Raw genomic sequence first — 19,029 nt, forward strand, 5'->3', positions numbered from 1 at the left:
AAAAAAAATTATAACAACACAATTTTAGTGGAAAAAATAGTTTTTGTTAATTTTTGTTTGGTGTGCTAGCAAAGGTGGCATTAATAGCATTCTTGCAGGAATCTGAGGCATAAACCTGGCGTGTGCCCTGCATTGACAAACACAGATTTACTGTACAATTTAACCCCAAATACAATTCTATGTGTACACATGTCAAACAATCAAATTGAGTACAGTGGTCACCCGCAGTCATTCATCAATCCGCCAAAGTAGATGAATGATGTTCAGGAACAACCGCTATGCGTGTCAGTGAAGGAGGGCACAGTTGGTTTCTGCTAGCTCATCCTCCTCCTTCCTTCTCCAAAGAACAGAAAGAGCAGTTTGTGTACAGTGCTCATTCATTTATTTGTTACCATCTGTCTCTAGAAACCATCCCACCTGTGTACATAGCCTTAAGCTGTTGTAACCAGAACAGGTACCTCCTTTAGAACATTTCTATTCCTGTTTTGGAGGCATCTGTACAATTTTTGACTTCCCGGGGACCTCAGATAGAGACAATAGAGAGGCTGAAAATCATCAGCAAGGACATAACAATAAATACTTATTAGAGGTTTTTATACTACCAAATACAATCCAAAACTTACAAAAAAAAGTTTGGCTTTGTATACATTTTAGGTGGCACATCTCAAATGTTGTTATGTAATCATCAGATGGTCGCCTGGCACCATTATGTCCCTCAAGAGGTTGACAAGACTAAAGATCAGTGTGACTTCATAGTTATCCACCTACAATAATAAATGTCTACACATGGTGAATTTGAATACACTTTATTCACTGCCTGGTCAAGAAAGTCACACATTGTAATATTTCATTGTTCTGCCTTTAGCTATGGCACACAATCACCGTGGTAGCATTTTCATGAGTTGTATTTTTTTTTTGCTAGGTATTAATGATGTGAGAGTTGTACTGCTCTGTAAAGTCTTCTGCAGCATATCCCAAAGACTCTCGAAAGAATTAATAACTGAATTTGTGGTGGCCAATCAATGTGTAAAAATGATGCCTCATGCTCCCAGAACCACTCCACCATAATCTGAACACAATGAATCCTGCAATTTGGCAAAACCTTGGCGAAAAAATGGTCATTCGGTATGTATGTCTCATTTTGGGCACACAACCCTACCGATCCTAGAACTGACAAACTATGGCAACCCAAAATTATTAGCATCATAACACTGCCCTGATAGCTTGGGGACTTCTTGGGCAGTGAAGTTTTTTCCCAAATTGCTTAAAAAAGTATGCCATCCTTCCCTACCATCCTCCTGTCCTACATCTCACTCAATTTCTCTTTTTATTGTCTGGGTGCATTGAATGGGAAAATGTAATTGGCTGCTCTATAACAAGAAGAATTTTAACGATAATAAGATCTGTTGTTGATTTGACATCAATTTAAGAGTTTTGCCACCAAATATGTCAATGTTTTCTAGACTGTGGATTTATTGCAAACGAGACATGCTATGACTGCAATAAAACAAATGTACCTGCCTGTTCACAATATTCCCTGCATGTACAGCTAAGTGTACATTCTCAGCATACCTTGGTGCTGGTTATCTGGGGTCATAAGGTGAGAGGATGCCTTTCCAATCATACGTTAATAGTTCTGACTGCCATTTAGCTTGAATCAGTAGACAGAATTTACTTAAATATAGGCCATTACTCAAACTCTTTACCTCATTAACTCTTTACCCTTCCAAGAAACAACCCTAACAAGTTTTCTACTTCATATGAATTTTAGATTTAAAATGAAATACTTTTTATTGTTTTATGTGTAAGATACTATGCTGGAGCCACAGTTCTGTCATAAATCATTTCATTTCCAAATTACTTTAAAACAATGGAGATATGTTTTGCCGTTTATGATGTTGTTAGATCAGTGTGTATTTTTAGGTCACTGCAGGTTTTCACATTTTCCATAGTAAGTGTTTTGGCAGTGCCAATTAAAGGTTCAATCATGCCTATGCTTTTCACTCTGCATGGACCCCTGCTAGCTAAATCCCTACCACTATTTCCATCTATATTTTCTGAATTCAGGCAGGTAATGCTATTAATGCCACCTTTTGGACCACCAGACAGGTAAGTTTACTACCTCTTCCCTTACAGGGAACTTATCATTTTTCTGGAGATCTGATAGGGTCAAAACATTTACATGAATATCAGAAAATTATTTAATTCACTACTGTTTTTTAATGCCTGGCTAGAACTAAAATATACAGAGACCAGGTTAAATTCCAACAACCTGGTCATTAAGCAAATTGTTCGTTAAGCGAGGAGCATAGAAAAGAGTCAATCTGCAGACCTGTGGGCAACCAGCATGTGCCAATGACAGGTTCAATGACAGCCTGCAGACCCAGATTGCGGAAGATTGCTGAGAAGAATAAAGAGGAGATGCTGTGCGGCTGTACACTGTACAGTTCTTGTAGTCGCTGGGGAGCCAGTCATAAGTGCACACGGTCACCAAACAGGTAAGTCGTTAAATGAGGAATACCTGTATATATGGCTTACCTGTCGTTCTGTTAATGACAATGAAGCTGCAAGTTCTGCCTTCCTGCGTATTGTGATGTATCGGCTGTAGTGAAATTCCTTCTCCAGTTCAAGGCGTTGATGATCTGTGTATACAACGCGGTATTTGTCTTTTGTTCTAGTCTTGCCTAAAATTAAAAACAGGCAAAAGTCAGTCAGTGACACAGCAAAACAGCATTGGTAAAAACTCAAAATCGAAATACTGCATACTTATTTCAATTAGTGAGTTAGAGCATTCTGAAGACACTGGCAATCAGAAGTAAAGCTGAACTCCAGGCAGAAAAAAAGAGATGTAAAGTATCAAATTTGACTTTGCATTGATCTTTAATTATTAGGAGAGCAAAAGCAGCATAAAGAGACAGACAGTTGCATTACTTAAAGTGGAACTATAGGTCCTCTTTGAAAATTTGCCTGTTTACTTTAAAAGATGCTGGCATATTGCACAACTGAATGAACTTCCGCATACATGCTCCGAAGTTACATCATCTCATTCAGGCCAAACAAGATAGCCAAAGATCACGAAAAACAGTATAGAATATATATAATTTATTATATATTTATACCTACTCAAATAGTTTGGTTTAAGGGGGGATTTAGTATAAATGTATATTTTATCTTTAGAATATCAGCAGATGTACCGAAAATCTTAATGGAGCCACAGAGTTCCTATGTTTTCAAAAACAATCAATAAACAAGCTATGTTTGTCTCTCAATCAAACAAATAAATGTTATGTTATAGCTTTGTAACCAAACAGATCTGTATTACAGCCAATATAACATTTACAGGTATATAACAGGATAAACTATATTTAAGTTTGACAAGTTTAACTTCTTTGAGTTATATTTCCCTATGGTTGTATAGTACAGGTACAGAGATACTATTTGGCTACATTATAAATGTGCTATATAATTTAACCTTGTGAAAGTTGCACTATGTTCTGCATTTCATTATTTGTATAAATATAAAATTAAACCCCAAAAAAAGTCTCAAGAATTTAGAATAAAGTAACCGCAGATGTATAATCCATGCAAATTTACTGGGCATCATTTAAAGTTCATTTTCAATACTCCATTGTATGTAATAATGTCAGAAAAACCATTTTCCTGGGGTGTCACATGGCACAATTTTCCATACTGATCTCTCTCATGCTATAAATTAAACCCTTTCTAGCATTTACTAATGATTTACTGTTTCTTCTTTGCTAATTTACTACTTAAACTGTTAGGCACCCTAATCATGAGCTAGTCGCCTTACGATGCTCATTTTTTCTTTGACTTTCTGACAACAGCTTTGATTTGCCAAGTTCCATTTTAGTTAAACCCCATGCAGATGTCAGATGACTGTCATTGGAAACAATCTTTCGTGATCATTATGAATGAGTGCTGCACACACGGCACTGTGGTGTTCTTCTTACATTTGAATAGTATGGGTATTGTATTAAAATAAATGCTGTCTTTTTCCCTGTTAGGTAGGTTAAGCCCGACAGATCATATTAACCAAGAATCATCTGACGTGTGTACAATGTCTTAGTATAAAGACTGGGGGAGGTCACAGAGTTGGTTTATTGTGAGGATCAGGTTTACAAGAAGGTTTCCTATGGGGGTTGGAATTAGGTCACTGGGATGCTTGGGGTTTAAAATGTTCTAGGTGCTGAAAATGTGTCAAAAAATTACCCTTGCTGAGCTCTCTGAAGGCTAATGTATTATTGACCTGACCTGAGCCTATATACATGTATTTCATCCTGACATCATAATAATGGTTCAGTAATTCATGTCACAACATCTTGACACATGTGTCGATCAATAAAGTACCAAAGTAGTTAACTATCTGTTGACACTATTTGGCAAGCTTGGATTTTCACACTGATAAGTGAAAGGTAAAGGGGTTAATTGTTGCCCTATAAAATCAAAGGAACGTGCTGTAACGTTTGTCTAGCACTTAATGATCGATTTTTCCTTTCTTTACCAACCTATATTGTCATTTAATGTTAGGTTATCCCATTTGATCCTGGAGTCTAGCTGTCTGCGGGGAGATCTAAAATAAATTATTATATTTCCACAAATCAATAATGTAAGATGAGCTGCTCAGTTTGTTTACATCGTGCTGGCTGAACCAGTATTACTTTACCTTCATTCACATAGCTCCCAAATGTCTCTCGTTAGGAGGAACTACCGCTAGTTTGGAACTAAATCCTTCTGTGCCTCTTTTCTTGTCATTTGTTTTACCTTTATGTCTAATGTATAGTATTCTGTAAATCAATACCTATTTAATTACTAAAAAAGATCAATTGCACAACATTTTCCTTCCTTTAAATTTGAAACCCATACACTTTAATTGTCAATAAAATGACTTGTGGAATTAACCAATCTATTTTTTATTGGTTCATGTAACTGGGGGAGGTATATTGATGTAAGGTTTGCCTACATACTTTTGTGCTAAATTTTCTCTTCTCAAAGTGTAGGTAAGTATGCATTCGCACTGTTGCATTGTTTCCATGCATTTGACTTTTCTTGTATATGGAACATAGTGTGTGCATTCTTGGCGAATTTATTTTTTCGAATTCTCCTAATCTCCACATAGCATAGTGACTAATTGTCGTGTAGTACAAAATAAGAACCAGGAGGACTATTCCCTTCTGCAATAATCTATCCTACCTGCTTGATCGCTCCAGGTTTCTTGCAAAAAAGCAGAGCTATGCATGCACACGTGACAACTTTGGTTTCCAGCATACCACCATTCCCATTTTCTCTGCTCATGCTGGGTATGAATGAACCGTTACGTGCCCACGCTGGAGTTACATCATCCTGGCTCAGCCAATAAAGATGGCCTAAGATCGCAAGGAAGAAGTGAAGAAAGAAGAAGATGGCGGCACCCTGTGAGAGAACACCATCGCAACGCAAACACATACACAATGGAGCATGTGGTAAACTACTGTGGGTTACTGCACATCTGAGATTAGCCAAAGGCTATCATTAAAACTGACTGCTCTTTTTGACTGATAACTGTTTCTGTCTTAAAGGCTAAATGAGAATAAAACTGTTAACTGACAAAATGTTTAGTTTTCTTTTATTTATTCCTGATATTAGATTTGATTTTTAGAATGTTTGTTGTCTACACTGACATCAGGCAACAAATACTAATTGATTTTGGCAAGCTTTCTTGGTGGGCAGGTGAGACTTTGACATTTAAGGCCTATTCATGTTATTGTGCTGCATAAGGCACCCTGTGTGTGATGACGCACTGCAGTACCAATTATTTTGGATGGCACCTCAATGCACCTGTTTTTCGGCACACATATTTACAGTAACTTAACTAAGGACTGATAAAATGCAATATATTACATTTTTCAAAATGTATTATTTTTCTTAAACAAGACCGAATGTCCTCCCATCAGTGTGAAACCTTTGATGTGTATTTCAGAAGCTGCTACTTTCATTTTCAATAGTGCTGTTATGTTCTGAGAAATAGGAAATCTGGCTGAGTAAAACAGTAATAATTCAATAATCAATATTTTATAAAGATGTTGCCTTGGCTTTTTTGTGTTTGTGTTTAATAGAAGAGAAAGGGACGGCACCTTTGAGTTATTTTCACATCAGTATCCATGTAAGCCATCTGTTTATTTATCAGCATTAATGAGCCACTTAATTTGCAGTCCTCTAATGTATAATGATTTATAACTATCCATGTGATAAGCACAGGTATTAATTTCCTATCCCAGCTGCAGACAGCTGGCTAATCATAGCAGGCTTTAATGCCTGGCCTATTATTGATTTCCACAGAAGCTGTGGAGTGAAGTCATATTCAGTGGCATTTTAACCCTGCTGCTAATTAATCTGTGACACAACACTGACAATAGGAGGTCCAGCAATATGTCACCAATATACAGGTAAAAGCACAGAAAAGTATTATAAATGCTTATTATCAGTGTTTTTTGTTTTTTCAAAAACAATTTTTGTTAACTTGCTTCTGAACTTCCAAACAAACTTCACTAGTCAACTTCCTTGTAAAGACCCTTCTTTTGCCACGGAATTGTCCTCTGCTCCTTCGGTAATGTCTGTGCTGGCCCAACTCAACCGCATCTCTTTAAAATAAAAACTAAGTCTGCATTGCCCACCTAACCCTGTTCCCTTGCAGAGGGTCTTTTTCTTCTTTCACTTTCCTGTAGAGGATTTCTGGCCATTCTGATCATCTAAGCCAGGATTAAATAACTCTTGAGCAGGTGCGCCAGATTTCCTTCATTCCTGGCATGTGCAAGGCAAGCCAGGATTGGCAGGTATCCTGGCAAAAAATGCTGATGCTGGGTATGAGCAGCTCAGATTTTTCCCAGATACTCAGGGGGGTCCGGTAGTAATGGGACATGGTCCAATCAAGTAATTCCAAAAGTGTAACTTTAGCTCTGCTTTAACTCCCTACATTACCTTTTATGTAGCTGCCAGAGGGTAAAGAGGGATTACTATTGAGCAGTGTTCCTCAACCTGGGTTCCTCCAGAGGTAGTAAAGGGTTCCTTCAGATGTGAGCAATTTGTACCTCTCAGGTCAGTTTAACAGATACCAATCATCCTGAGGGGAAGAAGTGAATGGCTGGGTTAAGCTTTCACAGGTGATCTATTCATCTCAAAGACAAGAAGGCCCAAGAGGTGTCTAGTGGCCTCTTTCTTGCTATAGCAGTGTTTCTCAATAAAGGTTTTGTGGAACCCTAGTGTTCCTCTAAAGGTTGCTATGGGTTCCTTGAGCAATTTGTGACTGCTATTTGTAAGTGTGACATTCTTCCCAATGACCAACAAGGTAAGAGGCATTCTTCCCACTGACCACCACACTAATATACTGTGAGCTGTGAATATAGTAATTATAGTGGGGGTTACCTAAAGAGCTGAAAATTATTTCAAGGGGTTCCCCCATTTAAAAGGCCAAGAAACACTGATATATACATATACACACAAACCATGCGTAAGATACTTTGAATGCACATGTAATCTAAAGAAGATCTGGTGATAGGACAAAGGGTAAAGGTTAAAGCACAAAGCAAAGCACATATCTACCTTTCCTTAATTTCCTCAATGCTCCATTGAGCAGTAAGGTAAATACCTGGTTCTTCCAGGATTTAAAAAGCTTTTGACTCTCTCCCCTTCATCGCATGTGATAGTACTGGTGCTTGACCAAATGCTGTCATATGGGGTAGGAAGATAGTGCTTGGCTTTTTGTTGACTCCATCTAGAGCTGATGACAGTTCTATGTCTATATGATATCAGTTCTTTGTACATGTTTATTTTCCTAAGCTATCCACTGCATATTAAAACTATATTCAGCTTTGTTAGAATTACACAGTTCTAGTTAAAAATGTATTTGTATTCTATGGTATAAAAAAAAAATATTTTACTGCATCTGATTAATTTACAGTATCTCCAGTATACTTTTTATCTACATATGATCAGAATGACTTTCATGAGCGTAGATAATAATTATGATTTATTTTTAAGTGTTCCTCTATATACAGAGCTATAAATAGAAACCTATAAAATTGTGGGCTTACATTGTTAACATTTACAGCTTAGACAAGGTAAGGGTGTGATTCATGTCTTTGTGTAGGCAAATTTGATTTCCCTTGTTTTACCAGCTTTTCCTTTCTCAAACATGGTTTGAGGATGGTTTCTAAGCTTACCTATCAACATTAGATTAGAAAAGTGTAAATCACTACAATATATTGCAAGGTTTCAGTTAAAAAGAATGCTACATTGTAAGTGCAGTAAGAAACAATGTAAAATATTCAACTTAACTAGTGCAGCACTTTTTATATAATCAATACAATAAAATTACATGAAAAATGTTCATCAATATTAAAAATAAGTGAATATATAAAATTCAAACTTTTACAAAATCCTATATAACACAGGCAGCACAATTGGCTCGGAGGCTAGCCTTGCCTTTGCAGTGTTAGGTCACAAATTCAAATCTCAGCCATGACACTATCTGGTGTTTGTGTGGGTTTCCTCTGGGCACTTCAGTTTTCCTCCCACATCTCAAAACCATGCAGTTAGGTTAATTGTCTTTCCTTCAAAATTGGTCTTAGACTTTGTTATTGCATATGACTATGGTATAGACCAGTGTTCAACAACTTTTTTTTTAACATGGGAGAACCCATTGAAAAAACTTTCAGGTCTTCAGGGAACCCCTGCTTTAATTACTATACTCACAGATTGCAGTACATTAGTGTTGTGGTCAGTAGGAAGAATGCCTCCTACATTATTCGCCAGTGGGAAGAATGTCCCCCTACAGATGGCCAAAAAGATTATTGGTATCCATTAAACTGACCTGAGACTCTCAAATTGCTAATTTCTCAAGGAACCCCTAGTAACCTCTGAAAGAACCCAAAGTTCCACAGAACCCTGGTTGAGAAATTTGTAATGCATTTTTAACTTTTTGGCCAAACTGGCCTTTAATCCCCCTAGCAGAATTCCTGAGTTTGACTCGGGGTGGAGTTTACCTGCAAAAAGGGTAATCCCAAGTCAAACTCGGGGTTGCTAAAAATTTTTTTTAAAAAAAGCACTTACCTTGTTCCGTTGGCATCCCCCCGCGTCCTGCTCGTCCCTGCAGGTCTTCAGGACATGTCTTCTTTCTTTGATCTTCAGCCGGTGACTGCAGAGACATTCTCTGGGGTTTCCTGGTGACGTCAGTGCAGGCGGGAGGAGTGGCGGGGAAATTAAAAAAATTTTTTTCGCATTCAAAACAAAATAGCTGCATTGAGTCCAATATAAAGAACTCTTGATATATATATAATATATATATATATATATATATATATATATATATATATATATATATAAAATTATATACATATATATATATATATATATATATATATATTATTCATGCTACTATACAGTTATATTACAGGTTTCACTATTTTTTTTATTTTTTTTATTTTTTTACAGATTTTTGTTTTGTTGTTTTGATTTTTTTTTATTTAAAGTTTAATAATAAATATTGGACATATTTCGGTGAGTTATGCCTAAGAATTATAGGTCTACAATGTAAAATAAATTTCCATGCAAATAAATGTAACGGTTTTTGCGTGCAAATACAGACAGAATTAGAACGCTAGGGACTGGATATGCTATAGGGATCCACCACATGTATTTATGGTTTTTGGCATTTCATTTACCACAATGGTAGAAGATTGTCAACCATACACGATCAGTGCCACATACAGAAGCAGCATTTTACAACCAAATAAGTGACCCTAAAAAAGGAAGTGGAAAGGACATGTCCTATAGTGGGTTTTGATCCTGGACCTGGTCACTTTCTCATGCAATCTTATTCTTTATTTTTACTGTACAAGGAAACCTTTTAAGTTTAAAATGCAGAATTGTGCCAAAGATCAAAGCTGCTTCAATGTGTTCCTCCGCCCAAGAACAGGACAAGACAAAGCCTGAGAACAATGAATATGTATCAGTACTTGTGTTTCTCTCCTCCCTCTTCCTGTACGGAAGCCTCTTAATGACATAGCTTTCACTGATTTACATCAGAATGAAAGGGCTTGTAAAATTTCAAATTCTCCAAAGAGATCTATGTATAGATTCTGTCATAACCTGACCCTTGTGGCCTGTAAATATTGAGTACCAGGTTTTTGTCCAATATTGACTGCAGGCTTTAAAGTGCATAAAGTGAAAACTGTGTTTTTCCATGGTGTGAACAGTTACAATTTACAGTACTATACTACTGCTAAGTGCTGAGTAATATAAATGTATATTTTTAACATAAATGCATGACATTATTAATACTGGAAAAAAATATGTATATACTTGGAGACTAACAACGTAATATATTTTAAATCACAATGCATTATGCATTAGCTAAAATGCATTAGCTAGCTTGACTTTCAGATCTGGATATATTAACTCTCAGAGACTAGATCGAGTACTGATGCTAAGCAGTGCATAAATGTCATAACAGAAGTCTATTCTCAAAGAGAACCTGCGCTTTCCAATAAAGGGTAAAGCAAGAGGTTCCCTTTAATGCCCCCTTCCCCAGAAGCAAATCCTTTTGCTTTACTGCCAGGAAAAAGATCACTAGTTGTAGGTAACTGGATTTCTATGTGACAGCACCCATTAGCCCAGCTTTGTCATGTGGAATAATTAACATGCTTCTCCATCCTCAGAGCTATATTCTGGCACAGTAGTGGTGGTGAAAGATGAGTGAGTAAATTCTGCTTTGGATTATATAAAACCTGTTGCTTTGCCTTGAATATTTGGAAAATATTGGTATGATAAGAACGGGCATTATTCAGATTTATTGTGCCTACACGATCTGGACTCCATCATTTGTGGAGGAAATTATTTAGCCAACCTTTTTATATATATATATATATAAAGTATATGTATGTAATCTGTAAAATACAAGTGTGGCTCAATTTTAGAGAAACTATGTTTTTTTTTCAAAGATTCAGTGAAATTAAGCGTCACACAATTTTTGCCTCTGTATGTTGTTTTAAAATTAATTTGCCAAATAATCCAGTTCCCTACAGCCAAGTAATAAAGAAAATAGCCAAAAACAGAATTAGATTGTTTGTTTTATATCTAAATGTACTCTGGTTTTAAAAAAAAATTCTAACATATCTTTCCTGTATTCTACAAAAATAATAAAAAAGGAGGTAACTGATAGCTATACCATTATGATTACACTTTAAATAATTTTCAGAAGGATATCCCTAACTTTATTAAAACCTAATTCAAATAAATTACTTTCTTCAATTGACTTGACTTCATATATACTGTGGCCTTTTTTATCTTGGGTTATCTCAAGAGAATGGAAAAAAAAAGTTTACAAGACCTTGTTCAACACTACAAAGCTAAAGGTAAAGTAACAACTCATAAAGACAATAGATATTTAGAGTTGAAAGGGTTAAACTAGTACTAAATGCTGCCCCGCCAGCCTTTGAACTGCAGATTACAAAACATGCTTATTTGGTTTTTCATGTGGAGTTACTTCCACTTTCCTTGGTGCAAAACAAGTTCTGCTATCCTCTTACCTCTGCTTCTAACCCCTGGCACTTGTCACAAGTTGTATTGAATAAATCTTGTAGTAGGATAGCTTAGGACCAGGGACTTGGCCCAGACTAAGTGGAAAGGTTTAAGGTTAAAATTGTAATATTATATTATTGTAATATTATTGTAACTTTTCTGATGCATCGGAGGTCTTTTTTATCCTGAGACATCCAAATGTCCCAATCTTTTCTTCATATGTCAATCCAGCATCACCTGGAGTTCATTCTCCTGCACAAAGTAGATTTTTTCCTCTAAAGAAAACTGGATGTCCATCCAACCTTATGATGGTCCTACAAAAAGCATTGTATTTATTTATTGCCAACATATAATGCAGCACTTTACAACGCCACATGACTAACTGTGCCTCAAAGGAGCTCACAATCTAATGTCCTTACCATAGCCACATGTTATTAACATAGTCTAAGGTCAACTTTGAAGGGAAGGCAATTAACCTAACTGCATGTTTTTGGGATGTGGAAGGAAACCAGAGTTCACAGAGAAAACCCACACAAATAAAACATACAAACTCCTTGCAAATAGTGTCCTGGCCAAGATTTGAACCTGTGACCTAGCGCTGCAAAGGCCAGAGTGCTAACTACTGAGCCAAACAGGCTGAATAAGGCTTGCTAGGTCAGCAAGCACTTCTATTCTTGGCAACCAAACGCCAATATAATCACTTTCCAATATTTACTACAACAACCGCTGCAGCTATGTAGTTATAGTAAATGCCAGGAAGCTCCTGGTTTTTGGGAACTGCCCCCCAGAACTTTACAGTTTAAAAAAAATCCAGCAAATGCATAATTAGGTTCCATCAAAGTTTGTGATCTTTATTCAGTGTTGTATAGTAATGATTCAGATAAAAGATCTTTGTTGGAACCAGTTCATCATCAAGTGTTGCATGGTAGTGATTCAGATAAAGCTACAATATCAGGGAGATATGGTTTTTCATTCACCTGGTCATGTACAAATCAATTAGTATACAGCTAATATTAGACTCTTCATCACATATATGTGTTGCCTATATACATATGGATCAGATGAGGAAGTTCCTAATACTTAATGGTTAACTACAAAATAGATTTATACTATGTATACATGCTGGATGATTGCCACCCAATATGAAAGTTTACAATACCAGATCTGTACAGAAATTCACCGACATCATTAGGAGATCCACCCTGTCACATCACTAAACATTTAAGAGGGGTTGACCACGGTCATAAGCTTTTGGGAAGGATACAAAAGGCTTCCTCTTGCTTACCTCCCTCCTGCATAGAACTAAGCAGTGTTGTGATAATGATAAAAAATGATAAAACTTTTTTTTCAGTACACAGCTTTGGTCTACATTTTACCCAAAAAATGTTTCCATTAAAGCTCATCTTCCATAGGAATGTATGGAAAATACATTGAAAATCTGCCTGATGTGTTTCCTATATGAACAGATATTTCTCTGGGGCAAAATATATGATTTTGATGATAAAGGAAAAAATTACAATTCATTGACAATTAGCCTCAATAATAAAATTACCTAAGGATAACCTCACTTTTAATCCTTGTATGACTAAAGATTCACCAGTTAACTAATGTTCACCAACCCAACAAATCCACTTGAAAGGACCCATTCATTAAAAAAAAATAATAAATAAACAGAACTTCCACTAAAAGAATTCATCATATGAATAAAGCATTATCTTGCTATTGAAATATTCTCTACTATAATTTGATTTCATCATTATTTTTAAAATTTTCAAGTTATTGGTATAAAAAGCCTGACCTAATCATTTTATGATAAAGAAAATGATGTATCTTCCAGTCTAAAATCAAGTTTTAGAAAGGTTATTCATTACTGAATACTCAAAAAACAAAACAAACACTAAACTACTACTATCTAACAGACTGGAATATTTATGTTTGTCAACACAATTTTATTATTTTCATTAAAAATCTGTTTATATTTATGAATCCTTAAATAGACATTGCAAAAATTGCTACCAATATAATTAAAATGCTTTACCTACAAATTGGAATGAGTTTAAAAATATAATATTGTTACTAATATTAGTACAATGTTTTAATAATAATCATAAATTAAAAATATATAAATAATAGTTTTTATAAAATAGGAATCTTAAATATTTTTTTTTTAATGAGACAAGTAGCGTTTTAAACAATATAGTGAAATAATAGCTAATAGGCTATTTTCAAACTAAGTACCTGTAAGCCTAATCACAATATTAGTTATTGTTACAGAGATAGTCACTACTACTTCATTTTTGTTTACCATGCATCTTTTAGAAAATTGTGTATTATAACAGTAACTAGGATGCAATAATACACAAATAAAAGATAATTCTATAAACAGTAACTATTTTTCCCTCCAAACAAATTATAGGAGAAAATAATATTAGAATCCTTGCTTCCATGTAAAGGATGTGAGCATGTGATTTAGGTTCAATTATGTTACAACAAAAAAATAGACACTTAGTAAGTGACTATATACCAAATTTTAGCTCAATAAATTAGGTTTTCTGCCCACATTTGTTATTGAATTGTTTTCAGGTGAGTGAAGATTCCACAGACCCTTGTTTTATGTGTAAGACTGCAAGCTTTTTTGATATGACAATTTAGTTGTTTTTTAAAGCTACAGTTTATATAAGTGACCCAACAAAAATGCAATTTAAAGTTTCTCGATTTTTTTTTATGAATGTATCTAATGATTCTATTCTAACTGTAGTCATTGACATTTCATAATCATTTTCTCCAATCTCCAATTTATACCATCTTGAGGGAATTTCAGGGTAAAAGCCAGAAAGCTTACTATTACCCACCCAATTTATATTGCTTCCCCAACTTAATGCTGGTTTTGATCTTGCTTCTTTTGATAGGCTCAACCAGTAAACAACTCGAAGGCTTTACTTAAATACACAATAAAAAATAGACTGGCAAAACAGTTTCTAGCTTCATCTATTTTCAAAGTTTGGCACCAAGCCTGGAAATTTAGTTCATTAAACCTTACATTGAAGAAACTACATAGCTTGCTAAGGTATCTTAAAGTCATCTCTTTATTTTGATAGGGCAGTCATAATTGTGTTAGTATTGTTTCTCCATAAATGTTGCACACAGCACACTACATAAAACAATTAAGACAGTGCAAACTTTTGTTTCAGCATAGTATAGATACAGTGTGCCAAGCATTCACTAGAAACTTCTTAATTATATTGTATTACTGGCACTTTAAACAATCCCTCTAAAATCTTTTCCTTTCTCTTTTAAGTTAACTTTGTTTACAAAACTATTGTTGGCCACAACTTCAAACTATAGGGTCTTTGAAAAACAGAGACAATGAATTTAAAGTCTCATTGATACATACATTACCTATAAATAGTATAGTGAAAACACCAAAAAAAAACAAGGGGGCGAGAATAAAAAGTCTGAAGATTTTTTAAATTAGGATTCAAATACCATATCAGCTATAATCTATCCTAGACTTTACTTTACTAGTGTCTTCTGTAGATTATAAACTCTTAAAACTAATATGCTATATCACAAGAGGATAATACATCCTCTATTTTTACTTAATAGTCTGTACATGCATAATAGGACCACAATTATCACAATTATCACATTACTACTAGTAGCCACATAAACAATGAAGAATAAAGTATTGTGGTTTGACATGGTTTATTCCATGACAAAAAAAGTTTCATTGCATCAAAATGTATGATCTAATGTAAATGTGTTCACATAGATCATACATTTACCATAATATAAATAACAGTAGCCTTTCCCAACCCTTTTCCTATATAGAACACCCTAAATTAATGATCAGGTTTTAGGGAGCCCCTCCTAAAAATATTTGTATGTACAGTTTGACCATGGTATATAAGCCATACTACACTGGTACACTTATGAGACAAGAGTCCCCTCACACTTTTACAATATTACATTTATTACAATAGTGTAATGAAGTGCTCCCATGCATTGATGGCCCGCTAGAAATATGCACCTATGCAGCCAGTTAACAAACTGTTCCACTTGCTTTGCTGGGTGGTGTTGGTGCCATAACTGGGCAGATCAATCTACTAACGCTCAAAGTGCCCCAAGTAACCTCTGAAGGGACCCTAGGGTCCCAAAAACTTTGCTTGAGAAAGGTGTATCCAAATACAATTTGTACAGTATATTATAAATCACTTTGCTTTATATCCACATTTTCGTATCCAGAATATCCCCCTAAACCTGCAGTTGTGTCTGATCCCTAAAATAAACTAGTATTTCCAATGTTTTAAGGCATTATTAATAAAAGGAATAGTTAGAGCTGAAAAAGTAATATTAGAGAAGAGAATATTAGAGTAGGGAAGGGAATATTGTATATTCCCTTGCTTCGAAGAATACTTTGCTATACATCAAAAGAGGACCAACTCATTCAATAGTTTGTTGATGAAAATACAATGATTATTGGTTATAATATTGCAAATATTTTCACTAGAGTAACCTAGTAAAAATATTACAACAAAATAATGATTTATATTATTTTGATCTTAAGAGGTATCCTTCATCTGCGTACATTTATTGACAGAATAGAGGCGATAACGATATTTATGATCATAAAAACTACTGCATAGCAATAGTAATAATCATTTGTATTATTTAAAATATCTCTAAATACAGTTGTAATATTTTGTTATTGGAATTACTAATACTACTTTAAAATATATTTTGGCCATCTTTTGAGAGGTATAGATTTGCCCTTGGTTTTCAATTAGTTTAAATTAAATGGATTGTTTTAACAAAGATTTGAAACTTTTAAAAAGAAACACATTTTTAGTTCACATTCTGTTCTTAAAGATACCTTACCTTACTTGAATTTTTTTAACTAAAACATCTGCTACTTTGAAAATTTTATTTGTCATCACATCAGCAACAGCAATCCTTATAATATTTTGAAATGCTGTTGACTATTTTTTTACTATTGACGCCGCTTTTGTATTTTTTACTTTTAGGATGATATAAATTGTGAATCTGTGTATAAGCATAATGTAAATATATATGGAGCATGTGTTATGCACAACATTATAAACCGGGGTTAAAGTTCATATTTGCTGCCAGAACAGACACCTTGAAAAAATATGTTGAGGTATTGAGCAAGCGTTAGACCAAAATAAAAAAAAAAAATAATTGTAACTGCACAAGATCTAGCCTTCTATTTTCTACTTATTGTAAAGCTTTTTTTAAATCTCATATATTGCAGAATATTGCTTTTTATGTGGAAATAAATTAAAGATCACACATCAGGAACAATCATTGTGTATAACACAGAAGCAAATTTGCAGCTTTGTCTTAAATATAATCTGCCATTGTTGATCATTGAGTGGTGGAAAAATTTGTAATATTGTCTCCTTTATTTAAACCCCTGAAAACTTTGTAGAAAATTGAAGAGATTGAGTTCCGATGCCGATAATTATTCAACATGGCTGGGTCTAGAAATATTTTGTTTCACCTGAATTCAGCCACTGACACACTTGTTATAAATTTGATTTTATATCACGTTTGTAAATGACTGCATTACCAATAACGTATTTGTGACAGGTTCACTTTAAAACATACAGACTACTGTGGCTTTACCTAAATGAAGCAACTTTTGGGTACATCGGGTATGTGGCACTACATGTCCCAGCATGTTCTAAAGAAAAATTATAAAAAAAGTGATCCAATTATTTTGGTCACCCTGTAAAAATAGTTTAAGAAATAATCCATGCACCTTGAGTGAATCTGTGTTAATTAAAAGAGTTTAGGGCGGAATTTTGACAGATATATTTAAATACTATCCCTATATCTTTAATAATCTCACCTAAACTGGCCCTGAGCACCTATATTCCAAAAACAGTATTGCAAGAAAATATAACTGTAGGACATTTTTACCCAAAGTTCTTTTTGCTTTTCTCTCTGTATCACAAGCAGTAATTGGTAAAGTGCCCAACACACACTAAATAGGATGATGATAATATGGCTACTTTTCATGCCACAATTTTATTACGGAAACTACCATCATATCATCAAGTTTCTGAGCTTCATCAACTTGGAGTACATATAGGCGGGAATCCTGTTTCTGCATTTCTGTATTGACATTACCCATTCCTATTTAGAAAATTGTGACTAGCTTTTGGCAATTCCATTCATTAAATGGGCTGTTTTCAAGGCCTTCCCCAAGGAGCAGTATCTTTTGGATTTTTGGTCTGTTGCCAGATGAATCTCATGAAGACCCCCAAGGTATTCTCAACTGTAATTACCCACTGTAGTATGACTGCACTAACACATGCATAACCCATAAAACCTAAAATATTTATGCCAAGGATATTAATATTCGTAGATTTATTATAAATTGGATAAATATTTTACCTAAAATTATACCATAACAAAAATTACACCCAACAATGACAAAGCAAGAAGAAGTATTCTAAAAGCCAGTTGTCCAAAAACATAAATTCTAATATGAACAATAGGAATTACAACTGCCTGTTTGAAGAGTATTTAATTTAAAAAAATGAAAACACTTTTAAACCTCTTGTTAGAATAATTGCAATATTTCTGTTATTGTTTAGAACAAATTGGAGCTACACACTGAGCCTAACATGGATCCTTTCTTTTCAGGTCAGTATCATAGTCTACTCACCATTGGTAGGGTTGTTGACTGGTACTCCACTGCGCCTCATCCAGTCATAAGGATTGCGCCTTTGCGTGTTAGGAGACAAGGGTGGCACTGAGCTGTTGATGGCAGGTGGCATAAGTCCAGAGCCCGGTGGTTGAACAGGATTAAAATCTGTCGGGCTGAAACCAATTTGGCCTGGGTTAGCTGAAGATGGTGGAGGTCCTGGAGGATAGGAATGCCAATCTTCTCTGCCTGGAGCATAGGGAGAACCCCAGGTTCCTCCAGGCTGCCCATGATGTGGGTCACTGTTAATTCCAGGAACATGGTGATAGCTGGCAAAATCTGAATACTGAGGAGGAGCTGGTACATAATTCTGGTGGTTGAGGTTCAGGCCAGGGTGCCTTACGGGATTGGAGTACATATTCGTATCCTTATCCAAAAGATAACCCACATAAATTTTTCCCAATGGGTCCACAGCCATAATGTGTGTTGCCTGGTCAGCTGTCTCTTCTCTCCTGGAGTTTTCTTCAACTCTGCTTTACTTCTTCCTGATTCACGGCTGTTCCCTTCACCTTCCTTGGCAGCTGACTAGCTATCACTTTGATAAGCACCTCCCTGTCTAAAGCTTTTATTGGGCCACTAGGCATACAATTTGCATTGAAAGACAGTTTTGCATTTCAAAGGGACTCAAGTGCAAGAATCAAAGTGGAAGCCACTAGGTGAATTCAAATGGTACAAATTGCTTAACAGATAGCCCTGGTGTGTGTCACTGTGTGTGTGTCTCC

General features: G+C 35.2%; 1 protein-coding gene across 1 annotated transcript in view; it reads right to left on the bottom strand.

The window, feature by feature from the left end:
- CDX1 (caudal type homeobox 1) overlaps nt 1-18,815 on the bottom strand; it is a 20,215-nt gene extending 1,400 nt beyond the window's left edge. Inside the window, exons 1-2 of the mRNA XM_072403115.1 lie at nt 18,269-18,815; nt 2,539-2,684 (exon numbers count right to left, since the gene is read on the bottom strand). Coding sequence (XP_072259216.1) covers nt 2,539-2,684; nt 18,269-18,725 — 603 coding nt within the window. The 5' untranslated portion in view covers nt 18,726-18,815. The remainder of the gene's footprint in view (nt 1-2,538; nt 2,685-18,268) is intronic.
- Between the last annotated feature and the right edge of the window lie 214 nt (nt 18,816-19,029).

Source organism: Pyxicephalus adspersus, chromosome 2 (assembly GCF_032062135.1).
Source record: "Pyxicephalus adspersus chromosome 2, UCB_Pads_2.0, whole genome shotgun sequence".
Classification (NCBI taxonomy): domain Eukaryota; kingdom Metazoa; phylum Chordata; class Amphibia; order Anura; family Pyxicephalidae; genus Pyxicephalus; species Pyxicephalus adspersus.